At 32.1% G+C, this 19218-nt stretch overlaps 2 protein-coding genes and 1 long non-coding RNA gene across 3 annotated transcripts; 2 read left to right on the forward strand and 1 right to left on the reverse strand.

Annotated features, from left to right (window-relative positions):
- The first annotated feature begins 964 nt into the window (after nucleotides 1-964).
- LOC120578428 (uncharacterized) lies at nucleotides 965-2498 on the forward strand. The gene is made up of 2 exons (XR_005644243.1): nucleotides 965-1544; nucleotides 1674-2498. It is a non-coding gene; the product is annotated as an uncharacterized lncRNA (long non-coding RNA).
- Nucleotides 2499-11881: 9383 nt separating this feature from the next.
- Nucleotides 11882-13506, forward strand: LOC11429222 (increased DNA methylation 3). Its single transcript, XM_024776392.2, has 3 exons — nucleotides 11882-12500; nucleotides 12645-12977; nucleotides 13204-13506. The coding sequence occupies exons 1-3, from the start codon at nucleotides 11882-11884 to the stop codon at nucleotides 13434-13436; spliced, it is 1185 nt and encodes a 394-aa protein (XP_024632160.1). The 3' UTR covers nucleotides 13437-13506.
- Nucleotides 13507-14465: 959 nt separating this feature from the next.
- LOC11429223 (probable plastid-lipid-associated protein 4, chloroplastic) lies at nucleotides 14466-17802 on the reverse strand. Its single transcript, XM_003593007.4, has 6 exons — nucleotides 17464-17802; nucleotides 17251-17364; nucleotides 15948-16043; nucleotides 15781-15855; nucleotides 15041-15108; nucleotides 14466-14893 (listed from the first exon to the last, which is right to left on the reverse strand). Exons 1-6 carry the CDS (start codon nucleotides 17767-17769, stop codon nucleotides 14821-14823), a joined length of 732 nt encoding a protein of 243 aa, XP_003593055.2. The 5' UTR covers nucleotides 17770-17802; the 3' UTR covers nucleotides 14466-14820.
- Nucleotides 17803-19218: the final 1416 nt, after the last annotated feature.

Raw genomic sequence — 19218 nt, forward strand, 5'->3', positions numbered from 1 at the left:
AGAGTTTTTTTTTGCTTATAATTTGGAATGGAGTGAGTAAACTATAAGTAAATTTAATAACTTTTTAGATTCATTCAATTAATGATGTATGTGATCTATATTATGGACTAGATACATCATTAATTGAATGAACTTAAAAAATCAAATTTACTTATAATTGACAAAGAAGTGAGTAGAAATTTAGAATGAAATTAATTTTTACACCCCATTTGATACTTATTGAAAATTATCATCATATCATATTTATATCTAATCATAATTAACATGCAATGACCACTCTAAACCCTAAACCTGATTTTTAGGCACTAAACAAGCAAGGTCTTTGGATCTCATGCCTTAGGCGCGGCTATCATCTTAGCCCTTGATCTAATCTGAATTCAAATTTTCATTTCCCCATGCAATTATAACACTTAATGCTTTTTGTGATTACTTTTCACCTTTCCCAAGTACATTAAATGGTGTTATCTCAGCCCTTGATCTAATCTGAATTTAAACTCTCATTTTCCCATGCAATTATGACACTTAATGCTCTTTGTGATGACTTTCGACCTTTCCGAAGTACATTAAATGGTGTTATCTCATCCCTTGATCTAATTTGAATTCAAACTCTCATTTCCTCCTGCAATTATGACACTTAATGTTCTTTGTGATGACTTTCCACCTTTACCTAGTACGTTAAATGGTGTTATCACAACCCTTGATCTAATCTGAATTTAAACTCTCATTTCCTCATGCAATTATGACACTTAATGCTCTTTGCGATGAATTTCCACATTTTCCTAGTACATTAAATGGTGTTATTTCATCCCTTGATCTAATTTGAATTCAAACTCTCATTTACTCCTGCAATTATGACACTTAATGTTCTTTGTGATGACTTTCCACCTTTCCGAAGTACTTTAAATGGTGTTATCTCATCCCTTGATCTAATCTGAATTTAAACTCTCATTTCCTCATGCAATTATGACACTTAATGCTCTTTGCGATGAATTTCCACCTTTTCCTAGTGCATTAAATGGTGTTATCAGAACACTTGATCTAATCTGAATTTAAACTCTCATTTTCCCATGCAATTATGACACTTAATGCTCTTTTTGATGACTTTCCACCTTTCCCAAGGACATTAAATGGTGTTATTGTTTCCCAAGCATTCGGCAGGCTTCAATGTCTATTTTGCGATGCTCAAGGTGGCTTTCATTAGTCACAACAACTCACAACCCTCTCTCTGCTAATTGATTCCATTTTTTTTTTTTACGATGATATCAAAATTCTCAAACACTCCTCTTCTCTTCTTCATCGATGCTCTTCTCTCAAAATCATTCTTCATCTAATATCTCTATATGTTCATCTCAATGTTTCCACTTTCGGCCTCATCCACAAACCACTGCGAGAACCATGCGATTGAGAGTCAACACATTCGGAAGAGAAGAGAATTTTACATCATATCTAGATCTCGAACTCAAAATCATATGTATCTCCATCTGTTGGTTTCAATCCAAGAAAACAAATTGAATTTGTTGACCTAATTCCATTTCCCTAGCTAGGTACTCAATCTATCTCTATCTGTTGTATGCTATTTTGTTAATTTTAAAATAAAAAACTTGTGTTTGTTTTAGTTTCGTTTGAGTTAATGTTAACTTACTTATGTTTTGTATTTTGTTTTGTTTTATTAGGTAAACAATGGTGTTGTTGTGAATGAAAAGTGGAAAAAGAATGGCGATATTCTGTTTACAACTGGTTTTTGTTAAAGAATTTCGAAATTATGAATAAAACTACATATTTCGACAAAAACATTAATCTCTGTATCAGTTGAATTATATGATTCCATTGAGGATCGTTAGAGTTGTGATTGAACTTGATGCTCGTCATGGCCACATTCCTAATCATAGTAAATTTTTCTATTATACCGTTTGTCTAACTTAAACCACAATTTTCATATTTTGCAGGTGAGGCTGATATTTCCAATCTGTAAATGTATATTAAACCTGAATTGAATTGAATTTAATTTGTTTTATGAGTTAATATCTCCATATGTTTCAATCACTATTTTAAAGTGTGTCTCTAATCATATGTTTTTCTTCTTTAAGAGTTTGGATTGAAAAATGGTGTCTTTTTAGATTTCTTTAAGAGTTTAGATAGAAAAATAGTGTCTTTTTAGAGTTTAGAAATGAATGCAGCAGATCTAAGTTTCAAACACATGGACATGTGTTCTAATAATAACTTTTATAATTGATTTTTCTGCGTTGAGATGAGGCTGTTAATGTCACGCTTGATTTTGAAAATGTGAACACGTCCGATTTTGAAAATGTTAACATAGGTGATGAGGTTGTAAAAGACAATGATGAACCTAACCTGGGCATGGATTGCTCTGAAGCTGCAGTTGTTAGAGTTAAAACCCTACATATCAGTTCTCCGATCTTTATATTCATCATTAACTCCTCTCACATCAGATTTATTTCATATTGTTAATAACTTTTGCTTTGTTATGTTGATAAAATGACTGGATTTACTCTTTAACCTAATTCTTTGCCTATGATTTTTATTCTTATTCTCCATGAGAAATGGAGTATACTTTTTTTTTTGTCAACTCTGTGAAGTTGTTCCACATATATTAAATGTGTCACAAACGTATTTAGTTTGTTTTCCTTTCACAAATGTTTTTATTCATACCATTCATTCTCTCATTTGCACTGAATACTAATCTTAACACCCTTTCCCTGCATAATGAGAGTAAAGTGTTTTCTTTGTCAATAACCTTCAATTAGCTATTTTATTCTAATTAGCTTTTATTGAATTAATCCAAAATCTTATATTTAATTTCCTGTAATGTATTTGTTTTAGACATTGGCTTTTCACAAGTTTCATTAGACTGTTCATCTTTTGTTATAAAAGAATAAGCCAATAGTCTCTCTATGCATTTCTACACTAATAGTGTACTCATTTATATTGTAGTGAATTCTAACATAAGGAACAAATTCAAGTGGTTTTTGTTTAATGCAGGCATTGTAACCATAGTTCAGCCTCTCTACTATAGCCGCAAAAGGAATGAACAAGAATATCTAAAACAACATAAGGAAGAAACTCAACTTAAGGATTTTTGTTTTCAATACCCTCTCTTATGTGTGCCTGACGAATTGATTTTTCCATCTCAAATGACACTATTGCAAGCTCTTTATTGTTGCTATAAATTGAATAATGAGATGGTTACAATAGAGGTTCCATTGTCATTGCATATTGAAGAATTGAATGAGAGTAATTGGCATGAGAAAATAAATTTATCGTAGAAATTTGACTTGGCCCTTTGTGAAATTTGAAAAAAGATTTATTTTGTATTAAATTAAATGTATTAATAACAAGATTCATAAATTGACAAAAAAAATAATTGTTTACCTCTTATAAATAGAACTAAAAAAGTAGAACGAGAAATATTAATCGTTAAGAAACAACTTTAATAGACCGTGCGATAGAACATGTGACAATGGGGATTGTATAATATTACAATATATTAGCTTCTCCATTATTTATAACCTGGGCGGTAGCACGAGTAAAAATTCTAGTTATTTCTAATTTGTTAACATTGCAACTTAACCTTGCAAACCCTAACCCTACTTTTTGGCACCATTTTGTCATTAAATGCTAGACTTAATCCCTCAAATCATGCCTTTATTACACAATTAACTTGCACACATTACAAGCCTAATTTGAATTTCGAATTTCCCCCCAAAATTTGATCACTTTCATATTTAATGTAAGCCTTTCCATATTCTTCCCATATAGACAATAAGGCTGTGTTTGTTTCTATGGAAAGATTGTAAGCAGGAGAGAAAGATTAGGGAAAGAAACACTTTCCATAGTTTGGAACAAGTGAAAGTGACAAAGGAAAGAATGAGACACGTGGATCCCATGCCAAAATCCTTTCCCCTCAAATATGAGAAGAAAGTGGAGGGAGCAAACTTTTTTAATTAAAAAGACAATATAGCCCTTGTTTTAACTTTCTAAAAACCACAACACACATATATAGTATGTAGTAATAGGATAGTACTAAGCTTGTAATTGTACCCATGCTCCTCAAATTAATATGAATATAATTATGAATATACATCTTTCTTTTAACCTATCAATTATTTTTATTCAGGGTTATATATGTCAATTACTAAAAATACATGTTTCTTTCCTTTCACTTTCTTCTCTACTTTCTCTTATACCAAACAACCAAATCAATCCTCTTACTTTCCACTCTTTTTTTTTCCTTATACAATCTTTCCTTTCACTATCTTTCCTTACACTTTCTCTTTGTAACCAAAAATACCCTAAATGTTTGTGTATTTCCCATGCATCACGACTATTGTTATGTCCAAAATTAGCACAAAAGTCTTCTATTGATCTTGAACTACTAAATACTATCACCAATAAACAAGCTTCCCACTTATCAAGGAAGTCTCGAGCCATTAAATATAACTATAATCAATTGATGACTTTGTCTGCTATTTCAATTTGGTCTCGAGCCACGGTCCCTCTATTCTCCCTTTCTTATGGATCCTCTCCACATCGATATCATCTTCTTAGACCAAGTCCAATGGTGTGAAAATGGTATGTTGAAAGCAACATTAAACATGTAAAATGCTCCAATGGTGGTGTTGAAGGGTGATCTGGATGAGAGAGAGGTTGAATGGTTTCAACATTGTTTAATCTGACCACGCAGGGACACGTGGCAAGCCGAGAATGGCTAGAAACGGTGCGTGTAGCACACGCGCGGACAACAGCGTGTGAAGCTGCAGGAGGTGGAGAGAGAAACGGATTTTTGGATAAGTACGGACACGTGTTCAGTTCTGATTGGTTGTCCACATTCTTACCATTTTAATAATTGGACCTCAATTATTTCGTTTTAAATTAATTTTTAAGAAAAATATAAAAAAACCAAAATTCATGATTTTTTTTCTCTCTATAAATAGAGACTTGGTTCATTTGATTTGGACACAGAAAAAAAACCAAGTTTTTCACTATCTTAATCTTATTATTATCTTTCTATTAGCAAACTAAGTGAAGTTTTAATATTATTTTTAGTGAAATGAATCTCAATAATAACAATTTCAACACCCAAAATTATTCTAATTTCTCATTTAACTGCGAAAATCTCAACAATTATCCAAATCCAAATCAATTTTTCAACCAACGTCCTCAAAACATACCTAATTTTGGTTTTACACCAAATTTCAACGAGTCATCCTCTCTTCCAAACTTTCATTCATATTATGGATCTATGATGAGATATCCATCTCTAACACCCCCGTTTAATTTGTTGAAGATGATTTCTATAAATTACTTGTGTGTTGTATGCTTAGTTTGTTGTAATGCATTTTAAGTTATTTGTGTTCCGTGTGATTAGTTTGTTGTATTGCATTTTAAGTTCAAAAATAAAAATAAATAGTTAATTGCATTATTTTAATTTAATTATAATCGATAATTATAATCGATAATTTTATGTAATTATAAAAACAAAAAGAGTTTTTCTACTTGCACCCTAGTTAATCATGGTTGCACCCCAAAATGACAAGATTACCCTTTCATAAAATTTGATTTTCAAAAAGCCTATTCCTTCTTTTACACCCCAAAACCATAATTCTCCAATCGATCGATTGTGTTCTGCGAAGATTTTCAAAACCATACTTTCTCACGTCCATTCATGATTTCAAAGAAAATTCGAAGCAAATCAGGTTAGCAAGTGTTGTTCTTCAATCGATTGTGTTTTTCTTGTTATGGGTTCTCAGTTCTGATTTTGTGTTTTCCTTGTTCTGCGATTCACAGTTCTGCGATTTTGTAAACTCAGTTTAAGTAGGTTCATGTAAACTCAGTTTAAGTAGATTCATGTTAACTCAATTTAAGTAGGTTCATGTAAACTATTACATGAACCTACTTAAACTGAATTTAAGTTAACCTTGCCAATGTAAATTAAAACCGTAATCGTACAGTGCATCATTGCAGTTGAAGGAAAAAAATCGAAACTAGCAAATAGAAGAAGAAATTCACTTATGGATGAAAAATATTTTGATTCACTCTTTAATTTTCATGGAGATTGATATTGAACATCAAATTGTTTGATAGATCGCTTTGTGGGGTAAAAGAGGGTGAAACTCATTGACAATGAATAAAATTAGGGTTTTAAGAAAATTTATATAAAAGGGCAATTTTGGTATTATAAAAAAAATTAAGAAAATTTGGGTGTAACCAGAAAAACATGGGGTGTAAATAGAAAAACTCAAACAAAAATTAAATAAGAATAAGAAATAAAAAGTGGTGGGGTAGAGTGTTGAATGAAAAACCATTAGAGAGTGTAAAAGTTGAATGAGTGTTGAATAAGAGAGAGAAAATGATGTGGAGTGTTGGGAATTAAAAAAGTGGGTGTTGAATAGTGTTGAAAGGAAAAACCATTGGGGATGGTTTTATCTACAATCCCTTATTACTTCCCCCGTTCTTTTTTAATTGTCATATTTTGACTTTTTACATAAACTAAGATAACAAATACTTTTACTATTTTTGATGTAACAATTTATCTTTTTCCTATAATAACCTTAATCATTTAATACTTCATTTAATATATTTCTCTCTACAATAAATATTTAAGAATAATATATGTAAAACAACATTTAATGATGTATTAGACTTTGAAAACGACAGTTAATTAGAAACAAAAATTTTATGCAAAAGTGACAATTATAAAGGAACGGAGGGAGTATAATTTAATGTTATTGAAGAATTGAGGCCAGTTGGATTTTTGTTATTCTTCCGATATGCATGTGTATATGAGATTCTCCGAGTGTGAATTGATTGAAATTATTTTAAAGTTAAGATGTAGTTGAATATTGTCATTTTTTTAATGATAAATGTTAACATATTACTCCATACGTCCCATTTTAACTGAGCCCTTGGCTCATTTCACACTTATTAAGAAAAAACGTATAAGTGAAAGAGAAAAAAAATGGGTTTGAGTGCCTTTATCAACTATTGGTGCATTCTTCTTTATCATAAATGCAAAATAGAATATATTATTGAGAGTGGTGAAAGTAGTATTAATTAGTGTTATAATTGAAAAAAATAATTAATATTATATTAAAAAGTAAAATTGGTCAATTTTTTTGAAACAATATTTTTTTGAAATGACTCGGTTATTAGGGACTGAGGGAGTAATAGGTATGTTAATTTTTCTCTTTATTAGAATTTGAAGTTTGGACTTCCGACTTCTTAACTCTTACCTTAATATTCAACGACCCTGCCACAACTACCGCTACCATATTTAGAATTCAATGAATCAAGCACACTTGTTCGATTGCACACACATCTGAACGAGAATCAGTTAAAATAGTTGGAATGGTTATGAGCTTGTTTGATTTAGTTTTTAAAAATAATTTTCAATTTTTGAAAATTCTTGATTATGATATCTTGTACAAGGGAAATGTTAACTTGTGTCCTTAAGACACAAGTTAAAGAGTCAAAAGTAGAAATATTTTGTTGTAATCAATGCATTTGAATTTAATTTTTTACTTTTGAAGAATTGAATGCACAAAGTTTAAGAGAATAATTCTACTTATGAGTTGTTTAACATGTGTCCTTAGGACACAAGTTAACATGATCCTTTTAATTTTCTCTTTTTTGCATTTGATTTTATGAATCGCAAAAACATGGAGAATTGGCAATTTTCATTAGTAGCATAAATGTAATAATATACTTTTTTTTTTTGAGAGAATAATATAGAACTTCGTTGTTTTTATAAAAAAACACGAGAATGCTAGGCACATAAGCTTTCAACAATTATTTTTCTTTGTAAATTGTTTTGTCTTGCGTGTATGTTGCTTTGAAGCGGTAGAACTATCATCAAACAAGTTTTTATATTTTTTATTTTTCGAAACTGTTTTCTAATTTTCAAACAAGTTTTTTTTTATTTGTTTTTAAAAGCTGTTGTTTAAAATTGATTTCAAAAATAGAATTTAAAAACTAAAAAACAAAACTCATCCAAATAGGCCTATGCATTTCATGCATTTTGCATTCATTATCACAATGTCAGAATTCGGCTTACAAAGCACTAATGAGCACAAGATATCATATTCCACTTAGTTAGTATTTTGCAAATGGAGAGTATTTTGCCATAATTTTCATTGGAGTTGGCCAGTATGGATTAACTGTGCTTTTCTGAAGCAACCAACACTTCATGTTTCTCAATGCTAAAAAGGTGGAAAGTTGAAATAATGCAATTAAAATAAAATAAAATATTAATATGTGTGATAAAATTATGGGATTCAATATGAATATTATAAAGTTTATCATTGGAGTAAAAAATGAAAGAATATGTTAAGGAAATTGTTGTTCCACGTGAAAGTTTGCTATAAAACACCATAAAATTACGAATATAACTTTATCGACAATTAGCTGCCACGGATTAGATTTCATCCGCAGCTAACTACCGTTAACTAGCTTTCAGCGGCAGTTAACTGCTGTTATAATTTAAAAAAAAAAAAATAAACACTCCATCGACACTTAACTGCCGTGGAGCATGAATTTGCTTTTTTCAATCGTTATCTCAAATTCTCAGTAAAAAGACGCTACCATCTTATCTTATCCATAAAGATTTTAAAAAGTTTCTATTAAAAATATAATCACCTCATATATATCAATTCACACTAAATATTTAAGCATAATTTGTCATCCTAGGAGAAGAAATGAATATTAGACTGTTTTGCCATAATAAGCAATCTCTGCCTTTGTCTTTCACATCAATACAAAATGTTAGAAGTTCATAGGTTAAATTCATTAGCATTTATATGAAAGTTTAAAGCTTCAGTGGTCCATTCACAAGTCCACACACTACACACATAGCATAATGCCCACTATATCCTTTCCTATGGCATAGGAGATCCCAACAACACCCAACATTGAAATGGGTGGAATTACAGACTCTAAAAAAGCAAATTCATTCTCCAGGCCAGTTAAGTGTCGATAGTGTTTTTTTTTATATTTTTTAAATTGCAACGGCAATTAATTGCCGTTGAAAACTAACAGATTGTATTTAGCTGCCGATGATATTATATTTGTAATTTTATGGTGTTTCATAGCAAATTTTGACGTGGGACCAACAATTTTCATTTTTAAAATGATGTATCATAATAGAACCCACAAAATAACCATGACTAAAATTCACCATTAGAAGTGCTCTTAGTGATTTGTACAGCGAGTAACATATATACCTAACTTAATTAACAAAGACATTGCAATGTATGTATCCCTCCTAAAGCTCTTAAATTGAATTACCTTTCAACACTTCCTCTTAAATATTCAAATTCTCTAGACTGAATACATTTCACTTCTTCCTCATTTTCTTGATACATTAGCAACTTATATGTTAAATATGTGTCAAAATTAATAGAGGAACTAAGCTTTTATCTATATAAAAATGTCAAGGATTAATTTTGATATTATTTTTTATGTCAAGTACCATCTGCGGTCTTTTCAGTAAGATGTTTATAATAAATTAATACTTTAATTTTTTATTTTTTTTTACAAATAGGTATTTTAAGTCATAAAATATATGCATCATTATCATACTTTCATCAAACTTAGTTAAAAGGTGTTTATGTGGCCGTTTAATGTTAAGTTGGTAGGTTCAAATTCTCCACTTTAAATACTAAGGTTCATATGTGTATTGTGCAGTATGGTTTTGAAACAAAACTGGTCGATTATTTGATTTATAATGTCGCTGATGAAATATTTATCTGTAAAGTTGGGCTTGAATTCAAAAGTAAGAAAAAGAAAATGTTTTTAATTAAGCAATCATGTTTGATGTTGTAAGCATTTTTGGATATACCCCCCTCAATGTTAAATGATCCATAAACACTTTTTTAACGAAATTAGCTGAAAAATAGCCAACAATGTAAACATTCTATGATTTAAAGGACCAATTTATAAGAACAATTTTTTAAAAAACTAATTTACTATAAACATCTAACTTAAAGGACCACATGAGATATTTCACCTTTATTTTTGTGAGAGATTTAATTAACTCATGCTAAAATTATGAATGACCAAAATTAGTTTAGTCAATTTTTAATTAAGAGGTTAGATGTTTAAAAAGCTAAACAAACATTCCAAAGCTAAATTAACAGCCTGTTTGTTATAAATTGTTTTAAAGAAAATAGTATTTTTTCTTTTTAAAATCACTTTTAAGAATATTGCATCTCTTTATAATAACTTTTAAAAAAAATTAACATCTAAAAAAAAATCTAGAAACAACTTCAAATAAAAAGTTGTTAAGAGTAGCTTCTCAAAAACTAGATTTAATTTAGAGGAGAAAGAAAATAAGGGTGCGTTTTTTCAGCTTTAAAAAAAAAAAAAAAAGTAAATTTTGGGTTAAAAGAATTTAGCGATTTTCTTGTAGAGATTTTTAAAAAAAATCTAAAGCTATTTATGTTTGTATGTATACTAAAAAAAAAGAGTTTTTCTACTTACACCCATGTATTTGTATTTCTAGTTACACCCATATTTACTTTAAATTTTATAATAATACCAAAATTGTCCTTTTATATAAATTTTTTTGAAACCTTGATTTCACTCATTCCCACTCTAAAATTGAGTTTACATGACTTACTTAAACTGAGTTTACATGATCTACTTAAACTGATTTTACATGACTTACTTAAACTGATTTTAAGTATGTACACTTGAACTCAATTTACATGACCTACTTAATCTGAGTTTAAGATTAAAATAAATTTTAATTAATGGTAATTTTGTCATTTTGAAGTATAACCATAAATACATGGGGTGTAATTAGAAAAATTCAATATATATATATATATATATATATATTTTTAAGATTTGAAGCTCTTACACTTAAGCTCCTTGTATTTAGAAAACAATAGATTTTAGAATAGCTTTTCATTTTTAGGCTAAAAATGATTTTCTTTTAACAAAATGGATTTTTCAAAAATCTTAAACAACAAACACTACAAAAGTAAAAAAAAAAAAAATGATTTTTTAGTAAAAAAAATCTCAAACAAACGGGCCCTTGAATGTCAAAAAATTGAACTAGTTTTGTAACAAAAAACACTTTTTATATAGTTGTATTAAAACAAACTAAATTATTGTTTTTAATACAAGAAACAAACACAAAATATATTCTAATTTTTTTTTTATAAAATCTTTAAATTATTCACTATGAAAATCACTTTTATTTTAATCCGTAACAAACATACCTTAAATCTAAAATGGTTCTAAAGTTTTCAAAGTAAGAATAATCACAATCATTGATTAAAAATGTTAAATTTTATGGGATTAATAATGATTTTTTTTTTATGAGGTCTTATCATTTGTTTTTATCATGTTCTCTGATCTTTTGTCAAAAAAAAAAAATCATGTTCTCTTATCTACATTGATCTCAACCACAGTTTATGCTATTGTATGCGGTTAAGAATGTTTGAACGGTCAAGACCCGCATCGGACCATCATGATGATCATAACGCTATTTTTTAGAGTCAAAAGTCAAAAGTCAAAACCCTCCAAACGTCGACACTGTTTGCATGTGCGGTGTAGCTATGTTACGTACATTGTAAACACACATGACAAAATTACACATGCATCTCATATAGTATTTCTCAATAAACTAATCTTCAAATTGAGAACAGAAAATGAATGAAAAACCAATATTGTGATCATTCACATTTTGTAAGTTATTTTCCTTCAAAAAACAAATTCTGTAAGTTATTTATTTATTTATTTATTTTTCTGTATTTTAATTCTCAATGATACATATAGTAGTAGCTAGGGTTTTATGATTTAATGTTCCTTACCATACATTAACGTGATTAATTTGTTCCTCATTTTAGGTTTTTGCATTATGGATTTGAAAGGAAAAAATCTATGTTACAAGAGAAAATCTGTCACAATGAAACCATTAAACAATGTTGTTAGTGACAGAAAATTCATCATTGATTTCATAATCACAACATACCTAGGACCTGATGTTAAGTATGATAATCCAAGATGTTCATCACTTCAAAGACTAATCTCAGGATTACCATCATATAATTTGAACGATTTAGGATCTTCATATGTTTCAATTTCTTTCTTAGAGAAATTATATTACTATCTCCTTAAAAATGCACTTCCTGAACTTATATTAGATCTTAATATGTTTCATATGTATTTAAAGGGAAATTTGGACCTACCCAACTCTGAATTTTCAGAGGGTTGTCAACAATTCACAAGTTTTTTCCCTTTGAATCTTCATCAACAGATTTGGTATCCTGATAGCTTTAGAATTGTTAAAGGGGTTGTTTTGATCGATGATCTGATTGTATCGTCGTGTGTTAAAGAGGAGGATTTGAATAGGTTTAGGTTGTTAAGTGGCGTTGATAGTTTCAAGTTGGATTTAAGTGAATGTTTGCATGTTCGGATTCAACCTCGTTTGAGCAAAGAAAGTGATGGTGTTTGTGTTAACAAATTGAGCAAAGAAAGTGACGGTGATCATGTTAAGAAATTGTTGGAAAGTAGTCATAATGAAGGGTGCCAATCAGGGAAGTTTCGACAAGAGTGTAAGAGAAAGTATGTTGATCATGATTCTCCTTCAATGCTGAAATTTCCAAATACTGCTAATGGAGATTGTGTTAACAATGGGGGGTCGCAGTCAGGGAATATTCGACAAGAGTGTAAGAGAAAGTATGTTGATGATGATACTCCTTCGATGCCGGAACTTCCTCATGTTGCTAATGAAAATCCTTCTTCCAGCAGGATGTGTAAATCGGACGAGCCTTCGTTGATGCCGCTTATATCTTTACCTGACATTGACAGTTGTGTTCAAGATCATTCTATTGTTTTGACGGGAACAGCCAATAGAGGGCTGCTCGGTCCTTCTGTAGGTGTTGTGGATATTGGTATTAGTAAAGTGGCATATCTATTTCGAGTTTCCTTACCAGGTGTCAAGAGAGAGTACAGTACGTTTCTCGTCTTTCTATTTAGTCAAGTTTCTTATTCCAGTTTTATCATTATCTTTGATTACAGCTGTTGAAATGTCCCTTTCCTGTCCTTGTCTTGGAATATACAGTTATCTTTATCAAAAGACACATTCATAATATAAATGTCTCGACATGTATATATGCTTTTCAGAAAGATATTTTCTTACTTGTTTCTTTAGGTGAATGTTCATCGTACATTTTGCAGATCAGTTCAGTTGTGATATTGAATCTGATGGGAAGGTTGAGATCAGAGGGTTGTTATCTGGTATAAGAACTATAGCAACACAGTCGCGTGTTTTCCAGATGAAAACCCAGCAGTTGTGCTCTCCTGGACCATTCACAATTTCATTCAGTCTTCCAGGACCTGTTGATCCAAGACTCTTTGCACCTAACTTTAGGGATGATGGCATTTTTGAAGGAGTTGTTATCAAGCTCTAGTTTTGGGCATCTAGCTTTTGTACGTAAATCTAAATGTTCCGAAAGTGTGACGCACAAATTTTGGTTTCTATTTTGCTGTATTGCACAAATGCTATTCTGTCATCTAAGTTGACATTGAACTAATTTTGTTTATCTAACAATTGAGGAAATACAACGGTCTAGGTTAGTCTGCTACTGCAAAGAGTTTGCATGTGTGTGCTGTAAAGCATCACTTTCCTTTAATTCAAGGTGCCAGGACCGGTGTTGGTGAATAACATCTTTCTCTGCCTGTTTGGTCTATACTGTATTGCACCAGAGTTCATGTTGAGTATGTCGAACAAGCTCATATTTACCTTTCACTACTAGTTTGAAAACGGCATTTGCATTGCATAACCTGATTTTTAATTGATCATTCAAAACTAGTAAGAAATTGCATAACCTGATCTTTCAACATAACTCTCTCCCATTGCGTATTGACAAACATACACATATTATAGGGTTAAGTGTAGGTAGGGATAAGGTGATAACTCGTCTCTCTAATTTCTCCCATAAGACTGTCAATTGATCATTGTTTCAAACTGCTATTATAAAATCTGAATTTTGGGACCTAGATTCGATCTGCTTTGAAGAATCGTTCTTTTAACTCTCATCATCATACATCCATGACATTTCTAATGAATAAATCGATTCAGAAAATGTGTTGGCTAAATTTGTGATCCAAGAATGAATCAAATTATTACATCTTTCCCAAGCTTGACAACTTGGATCTGTCAAAGCTGGTACTCCTATTGTTCTGTCAAAGCTGGTTCTTTCCATATCGCACGAGTCCAAGCTAGATAGTTCAATCCTTCGAATTGTGGCAACTGTGAGAAAGTTTGGCCCATCATTCAGACGAACGTAAGTGTTTTGAGTTGGTTCCGTGATTCCATTTCCACTGTAATTGTTGTTTTTAGAACCATTGACGTTGTTTGCATTGCATGACACTGATGGTGAAGAGAGGCTATTGATCTAACAGTATTTGCAAGGAAGATAAAAGTTGTGAGGAAGAAGGATGGAGAAGATCGTTGCGATAGCAGAGTGGAATTCACCCACTCTGATACCATATACTCATATCAATATGTAAAGATTTTACAACAATTTTTGTATCAGAGTTTTCCACATTCAAGAGAAATAAACCCCATTACATTATTATATTCATTCACACTATTTCAGTTTATCTAGAAACTTTGTACTTGTACAGAAAGCATAGTCCAAAAATGGTTCAAGTTAGCTTGAATAGTGGTTACACTCAGACATTGACTTGCTAGTATAAGTTTCAACTTCAGAAAGCGCTGACGGGTAGTTTGAATCCTTTGAAAGGAAGAAAACACGACGGCGATAAGGTGTTATATATATTGACAGCATATCAGACAGGAACCCGGTAAGATGGATCCACCATTTTCAAGATGAACAAGTTTCCTTTGTCACCTCTTGATACCCTGTCAAATTATAATGAGAAAGTATGAAAAAAAGTACTTGGTAATGTCTATATATACCACATGGTTGATAGTTAAGCAATTTGAAGTTGAGATTAGGATCACAAGGTCCAATGCAGTTTATACATACAAGGATAAAATGCAACTCACCTCAGCTCTTCATCCAAATATGTTATTTCAAGTTCACCACGAGCTGTGTCAGGAGCCTTGACAGGTATCTGCAAATGTACATTATAATGATCAAAGTAATTATGATACCGACATTTATACACAATACTCAATAGAACTGCAGAAGCATAAACACACATCACTTATTCTGGTACTAACTGTGGAACTAAAGGTTAGCGGCCAACTCTCGGGTGGGATTTAGTCTCACATCGGATAGATAGGAATCTTGAGAAGAGTTTATAAAGAGGAGACACTCCTCACCGTACAAGCCAGTTTTGTATAGATGAGTTAGGCCTCGATATTCATGACATGGTATCAGAGCCTATCGGGTCCATCGTTGGGCTTCCTACATCTCCACGCTTCAGGCCCATTGGGCCGGGCTGAAGCGTGAGGGGGTGTGTTGGCGGCCAACTCTCGGGCTGAAGCCGGTTTTGTAGGGATGAGTTAGGCCTGAAAACAATAGAGAGAGTTAGGGTAGGACCTATCGTTGAAAATATGGTTATAACTAATATAACATGTATGAAACACTAGACATGATAGGATTAGAAATGAAAACAATAGAGAGAGTTGGGGTAGGACCTATCGTCTGATCCATGTAGCTGACCTCACTTGGTGGGATAAGACTTGGTTATTGTTGTATTCATATAGGTTCTCAAGCCATCACATCTAGAATGTTACAAAATATAATTTCAATGATGATTATTGAGACTTTGAATACTTACTAAGCCTCCAATTTTGAAGGTATCAAATTTCACAGCCACTTTCTTTGCATTTATTGGTGTTAAATCTGCTGTCACCTACACAATATTGATTCGTTTACATATGCAAATGTTAGAGTTGGAACGCAGCATAAATATTGAGGAACTTATCTCAATTTCATTAGTGTCACCTGGTTGAAGAACGGTCCAGATTCCATATTTTGGGCCCTGAGAGTGTCAGCATTGATTGCTTGATAATTTGTAACTGATCTCAAAAGCTTTGGTCTCTGTCATTATATTGAAAATGTTAGTACAAAATATAAAGGCAAAATGCAGATGAGCAAACAGAGAAGACGTTAAGAAGCCAACGTCGTTATCGATTTATCAAAGAGATGAACATATGAAAATAACACTGTCAAAATGTACCAGGCCAGATGGTAGTTTAGGAGACCTGTTTAAAGTTTAAATGATATCCTAAACAGGCCAGCGAGCAGCAAGTTAACTCACAAAACCGAAACAGAGTTAAAATAGTTTGACTAATTAGATTTTATGAAATTATGAACTTTACTTTGTTTTTTTTATTCTAATTGTGATTTTCAGTATGTATTTTGTCTTGCAAAAATGAAAGGGAATAACAAAGATATAATATAGAAGCTGAAAATTAGAGAAAGTTTGTTAAACTACAAATCATGTACTAATGTAAATGAAATAGAAATTGTGCATTTCCTTCATTATATGAGGATAAATAAACAAACCTATTTAAGCTTGTAGCAACAATGATCATTCTAGATGGTTAGTGAAATGAGTGGCTAGCACATAAATGTTCAGTAGCTGCTCCAATTTATCATATTAAATCAAACACATAACAAAGGGGCACTGGCAGATAGAAGTATACAACATGCAATGTTCTCACACATTTGATGAATCATAATGGCTAACGTATAGTATTGAATGATTTATGAGTTCAATATAGACATTACTTGTTGTAGCACTGACACTTTTAATTGAAGGCGTGTCCGGTGTTCGACACGTGTTAGTGTCTAATACCGACACCGCACTGACACATCTAATCATGTGTCTATGTCTATGTCAATGCTTCATAGGGTATAACTATGAACTATGAGTCTGTCTGGCTTGACTTATTTTATAATCACGTGCGAGTCCGTTTGAGAGAGCTTATGGAAGAAACTTATGACAAATCCATAAGCCATTTTAAACTTATTTTCAGAAGCTCTCTAAGATAGCTTATGAATACCGCTTATAGCTTATATGAAAAAACTTTTTCTATTTTTAACTTGTTATAGAAACAATTTATACATAAGCACTTATGCTATGACTATGAGCACTCAGGGCCTGTTTGGATTTGCAACTTATAGCACAAGCGCTTATCATATGGCAATCCAAATAAGCCAATCCAAAGTCCAAACAGGCCTTAATTAAGTAGTTTATCCAAACATGGCTACATATGGCAAGGAAAAAGAAATGGAATAATACCTTAGTTTGCAAGATTGACTGAGAGGTAGTGTATATAAGCTCCCATTTGCCATCAAGTAAACTAGACTTGAGAGGCTGCTTTGTTGGATTAACTGCTTCAAGTTGGCGTGCAATCTATTTAGAAATTAATGAACTCCATGAATCAACAATAAAACATGCATGCATGAGAACTTATGATATTGAAATGTTGCAATCAAAGGTTTTTAAGGCAACCTGATCAACACTTTGTTGGTCTTCAGGAGTAGCATCAGCTCCTCGATCAAGTGATGCAATGGCATCAAGAAGCTCTTCTTTGATGGTGCTTGCATCTTTGCCTTTCTTAAAAATTGCAGGAAAAAATGAAACATTTGTTCTCCATTTTTGTGAGATAGTAGCAAGGTTGTGATTGTGGTGGATGAGGGGTGTGATTAGAAAATGAGAAGAAGAATAAGAAGAAGGTATTGGTGAATGGAGTAGTTTTTGATGTGAATGATTTGTGGTGTTGAGAGGTGAAATGAGTGAAGTAGAAGATAAGGCCATTATTAGAGTTTAAATCGTTTGTTTGGTTTGGTTTCACTTTCAGACATATATATATTGGTTTGGTTTCGTATTTTCATTTGCACATGTGGGTGTCTAGAGTCCAGTGCGTTCCACTCAAATTTTGACGGTTAGATTTATGTTATACTTTTATATCCGATGGTTGAGATTTTATTTGACTGGGGACTCAAACAGAGGATCTAGGTGTGTGTGGCTCCACTAGGGGAATTAGAATTCTGCTCATTATTCAAATGATTCCGCTCATTCCCAATGTAAATGTCCAAAATGCCCCAATGCAACTTAACTTGTGTAGCGTGAGTTAACATGCGCTAGTTGTAAGAGAAACGTGACTTAAGTCAGTTTCCAGCAACACAGAACCTCCATTCCTCCATTTTGCAACTTTTCAAAAAACAAAATTTTCACCCTCATATTCGAATTTCACCATTCTTGCGCCATTCAAACCAAATTTCATCCACAATATCAAGTAAGTGATTATTATACTACTTCTTTGCATTATTTTGGTTTAAATTTTCGAATTTTTGATGAAAAAACACAGTTTTAGGTTTTTAAAAAATTGTCTTGCATGTTAAAGATTATGATTGTTAGTGATGATTTAACTTAGGAATTGTTGCTTAGATGTTGTTTAGGGTACAATGTGATAGTTTAGGGTTTAGAAAATGTAAGATTACATAGTTGTTTGAAAAATGCACACTCGATGAAATGTTTCAATGATTTTTTTTTTTTGGATTGTTAATGATGTAATTAGTTAGAACTATGTTTGTTAATGTTGATGATAGTTAATTTGATTGCAATGTGGTAGTTTATGGATTCAAATGACATTGTTGTTGATTATAGTGTTGTTGCTGTATTATTAAAGATGACACATGTGTTGTTGTCGAAATTATGTGCAAATGTGTTAAAGATTTTTTGCTTTTTGTGCAGCTATGTCTGAGCAGGAGAGGGATGACAGTTTTAGGGCTGGGAGGCGTGCCCCTACCGGTAGTGCACGGAGGGAGAAGCAAGCACTACACCCTCCGGCTGGTCGAGGTTGAGGGAGATTAGGGGCCACGAGTCTTGCTATTGTTGATGATGCGGGGGGATCGACGTCACAGACAGGTGCATCCTAGATTATGGACCCGCCACAGTACCAGCATGAGCAGCATTATCAGGAGCAGGCTTATCAGAAGTATCATTATCAGGAGCACTTTGGATTTCAGCCGGGTTATCAGTATCAGGAGGGGTATGAGTATCACCAGGAGTATCAGCCTCAGTTTCACGAGAGGTATCAGCCTGAGCAGCAGTATGTCGAGCCTCCTCAGCAGCAGCATCCTGAGCAACAACATGCAGAGCATGTTTTGGAGGATGAGGATGGGGGCTTTCCAGGGGGGCCTTATGAGTTGTCTCTTTTACCGGACTTCGGTAAACACGTGGCATGCAAGCTTTTGAACGATA

Source organism: Medicago truncatula, chromosome 2 (assembly GCF_003473485.1).
Source record: "Medicago truncatula cultivar Jemalong A17 chromosome 2, MtrunA17r5.0-ANR, whole genome shotgun sequence".
NCBI lineage: Eukaryota > Viridiplantae > Streptophyta > Magnoliopsida > Fabales > Fabaceae > Medicago > Medicago truncatula.

What these genes read in the sequence shown, in the direction of transcription:
- LOC11429222 (XM_024776392.2), top strand. Translation starts at nt 11,882, where the DNA reads ATGGATTTGAAAGGAAAAAATCTATGTTACAAGAGAAAATCTGTCACA. An exon ending in TAACAAATTGAGCAAAGAAA is followed by an intron (nt 12,501 to 12,644) that starts GTGACGGTGATC and finishes CTGCTAATGGAG; the next exon opens with ATTGTGTTAACAATGGGGGG. An exon ending in AGGTGTCAAGAGAGAGTACA is followed by an intron (nt 12,978 to 13,203) that starts GTACGTTTCTCG and finishes TACATTTTGCAG; the next exon opens with ATCAGTTCAGTTGTGATATT.
- LOC11429223 (XM_003593007.4), bottom strand. Translation starts at nt 17,769, where the DNA reads ATGGCCTTATCTTCTACTTCACTCATTTCACCTCTCAACACCACAAAT. An exon ending in ACCAACAAAGTGTTGATCAG is followed by an intron (nt 17,365 to 17,463) that starts GTTGCCTTAAAA and finishes ATTTCTAAATAG; the next exon opens with ATTGCACGCCAACTTGAAGC. An exon ending in CCTTCAAAATTGGAGGCTTA is followed by an intron (nt 15,109 to 15,780) that starts GTAAGTATTCAA and finishes GTACATTTGCAG; the next exon opens with ATACCTGTCAAGGCTCCTGA.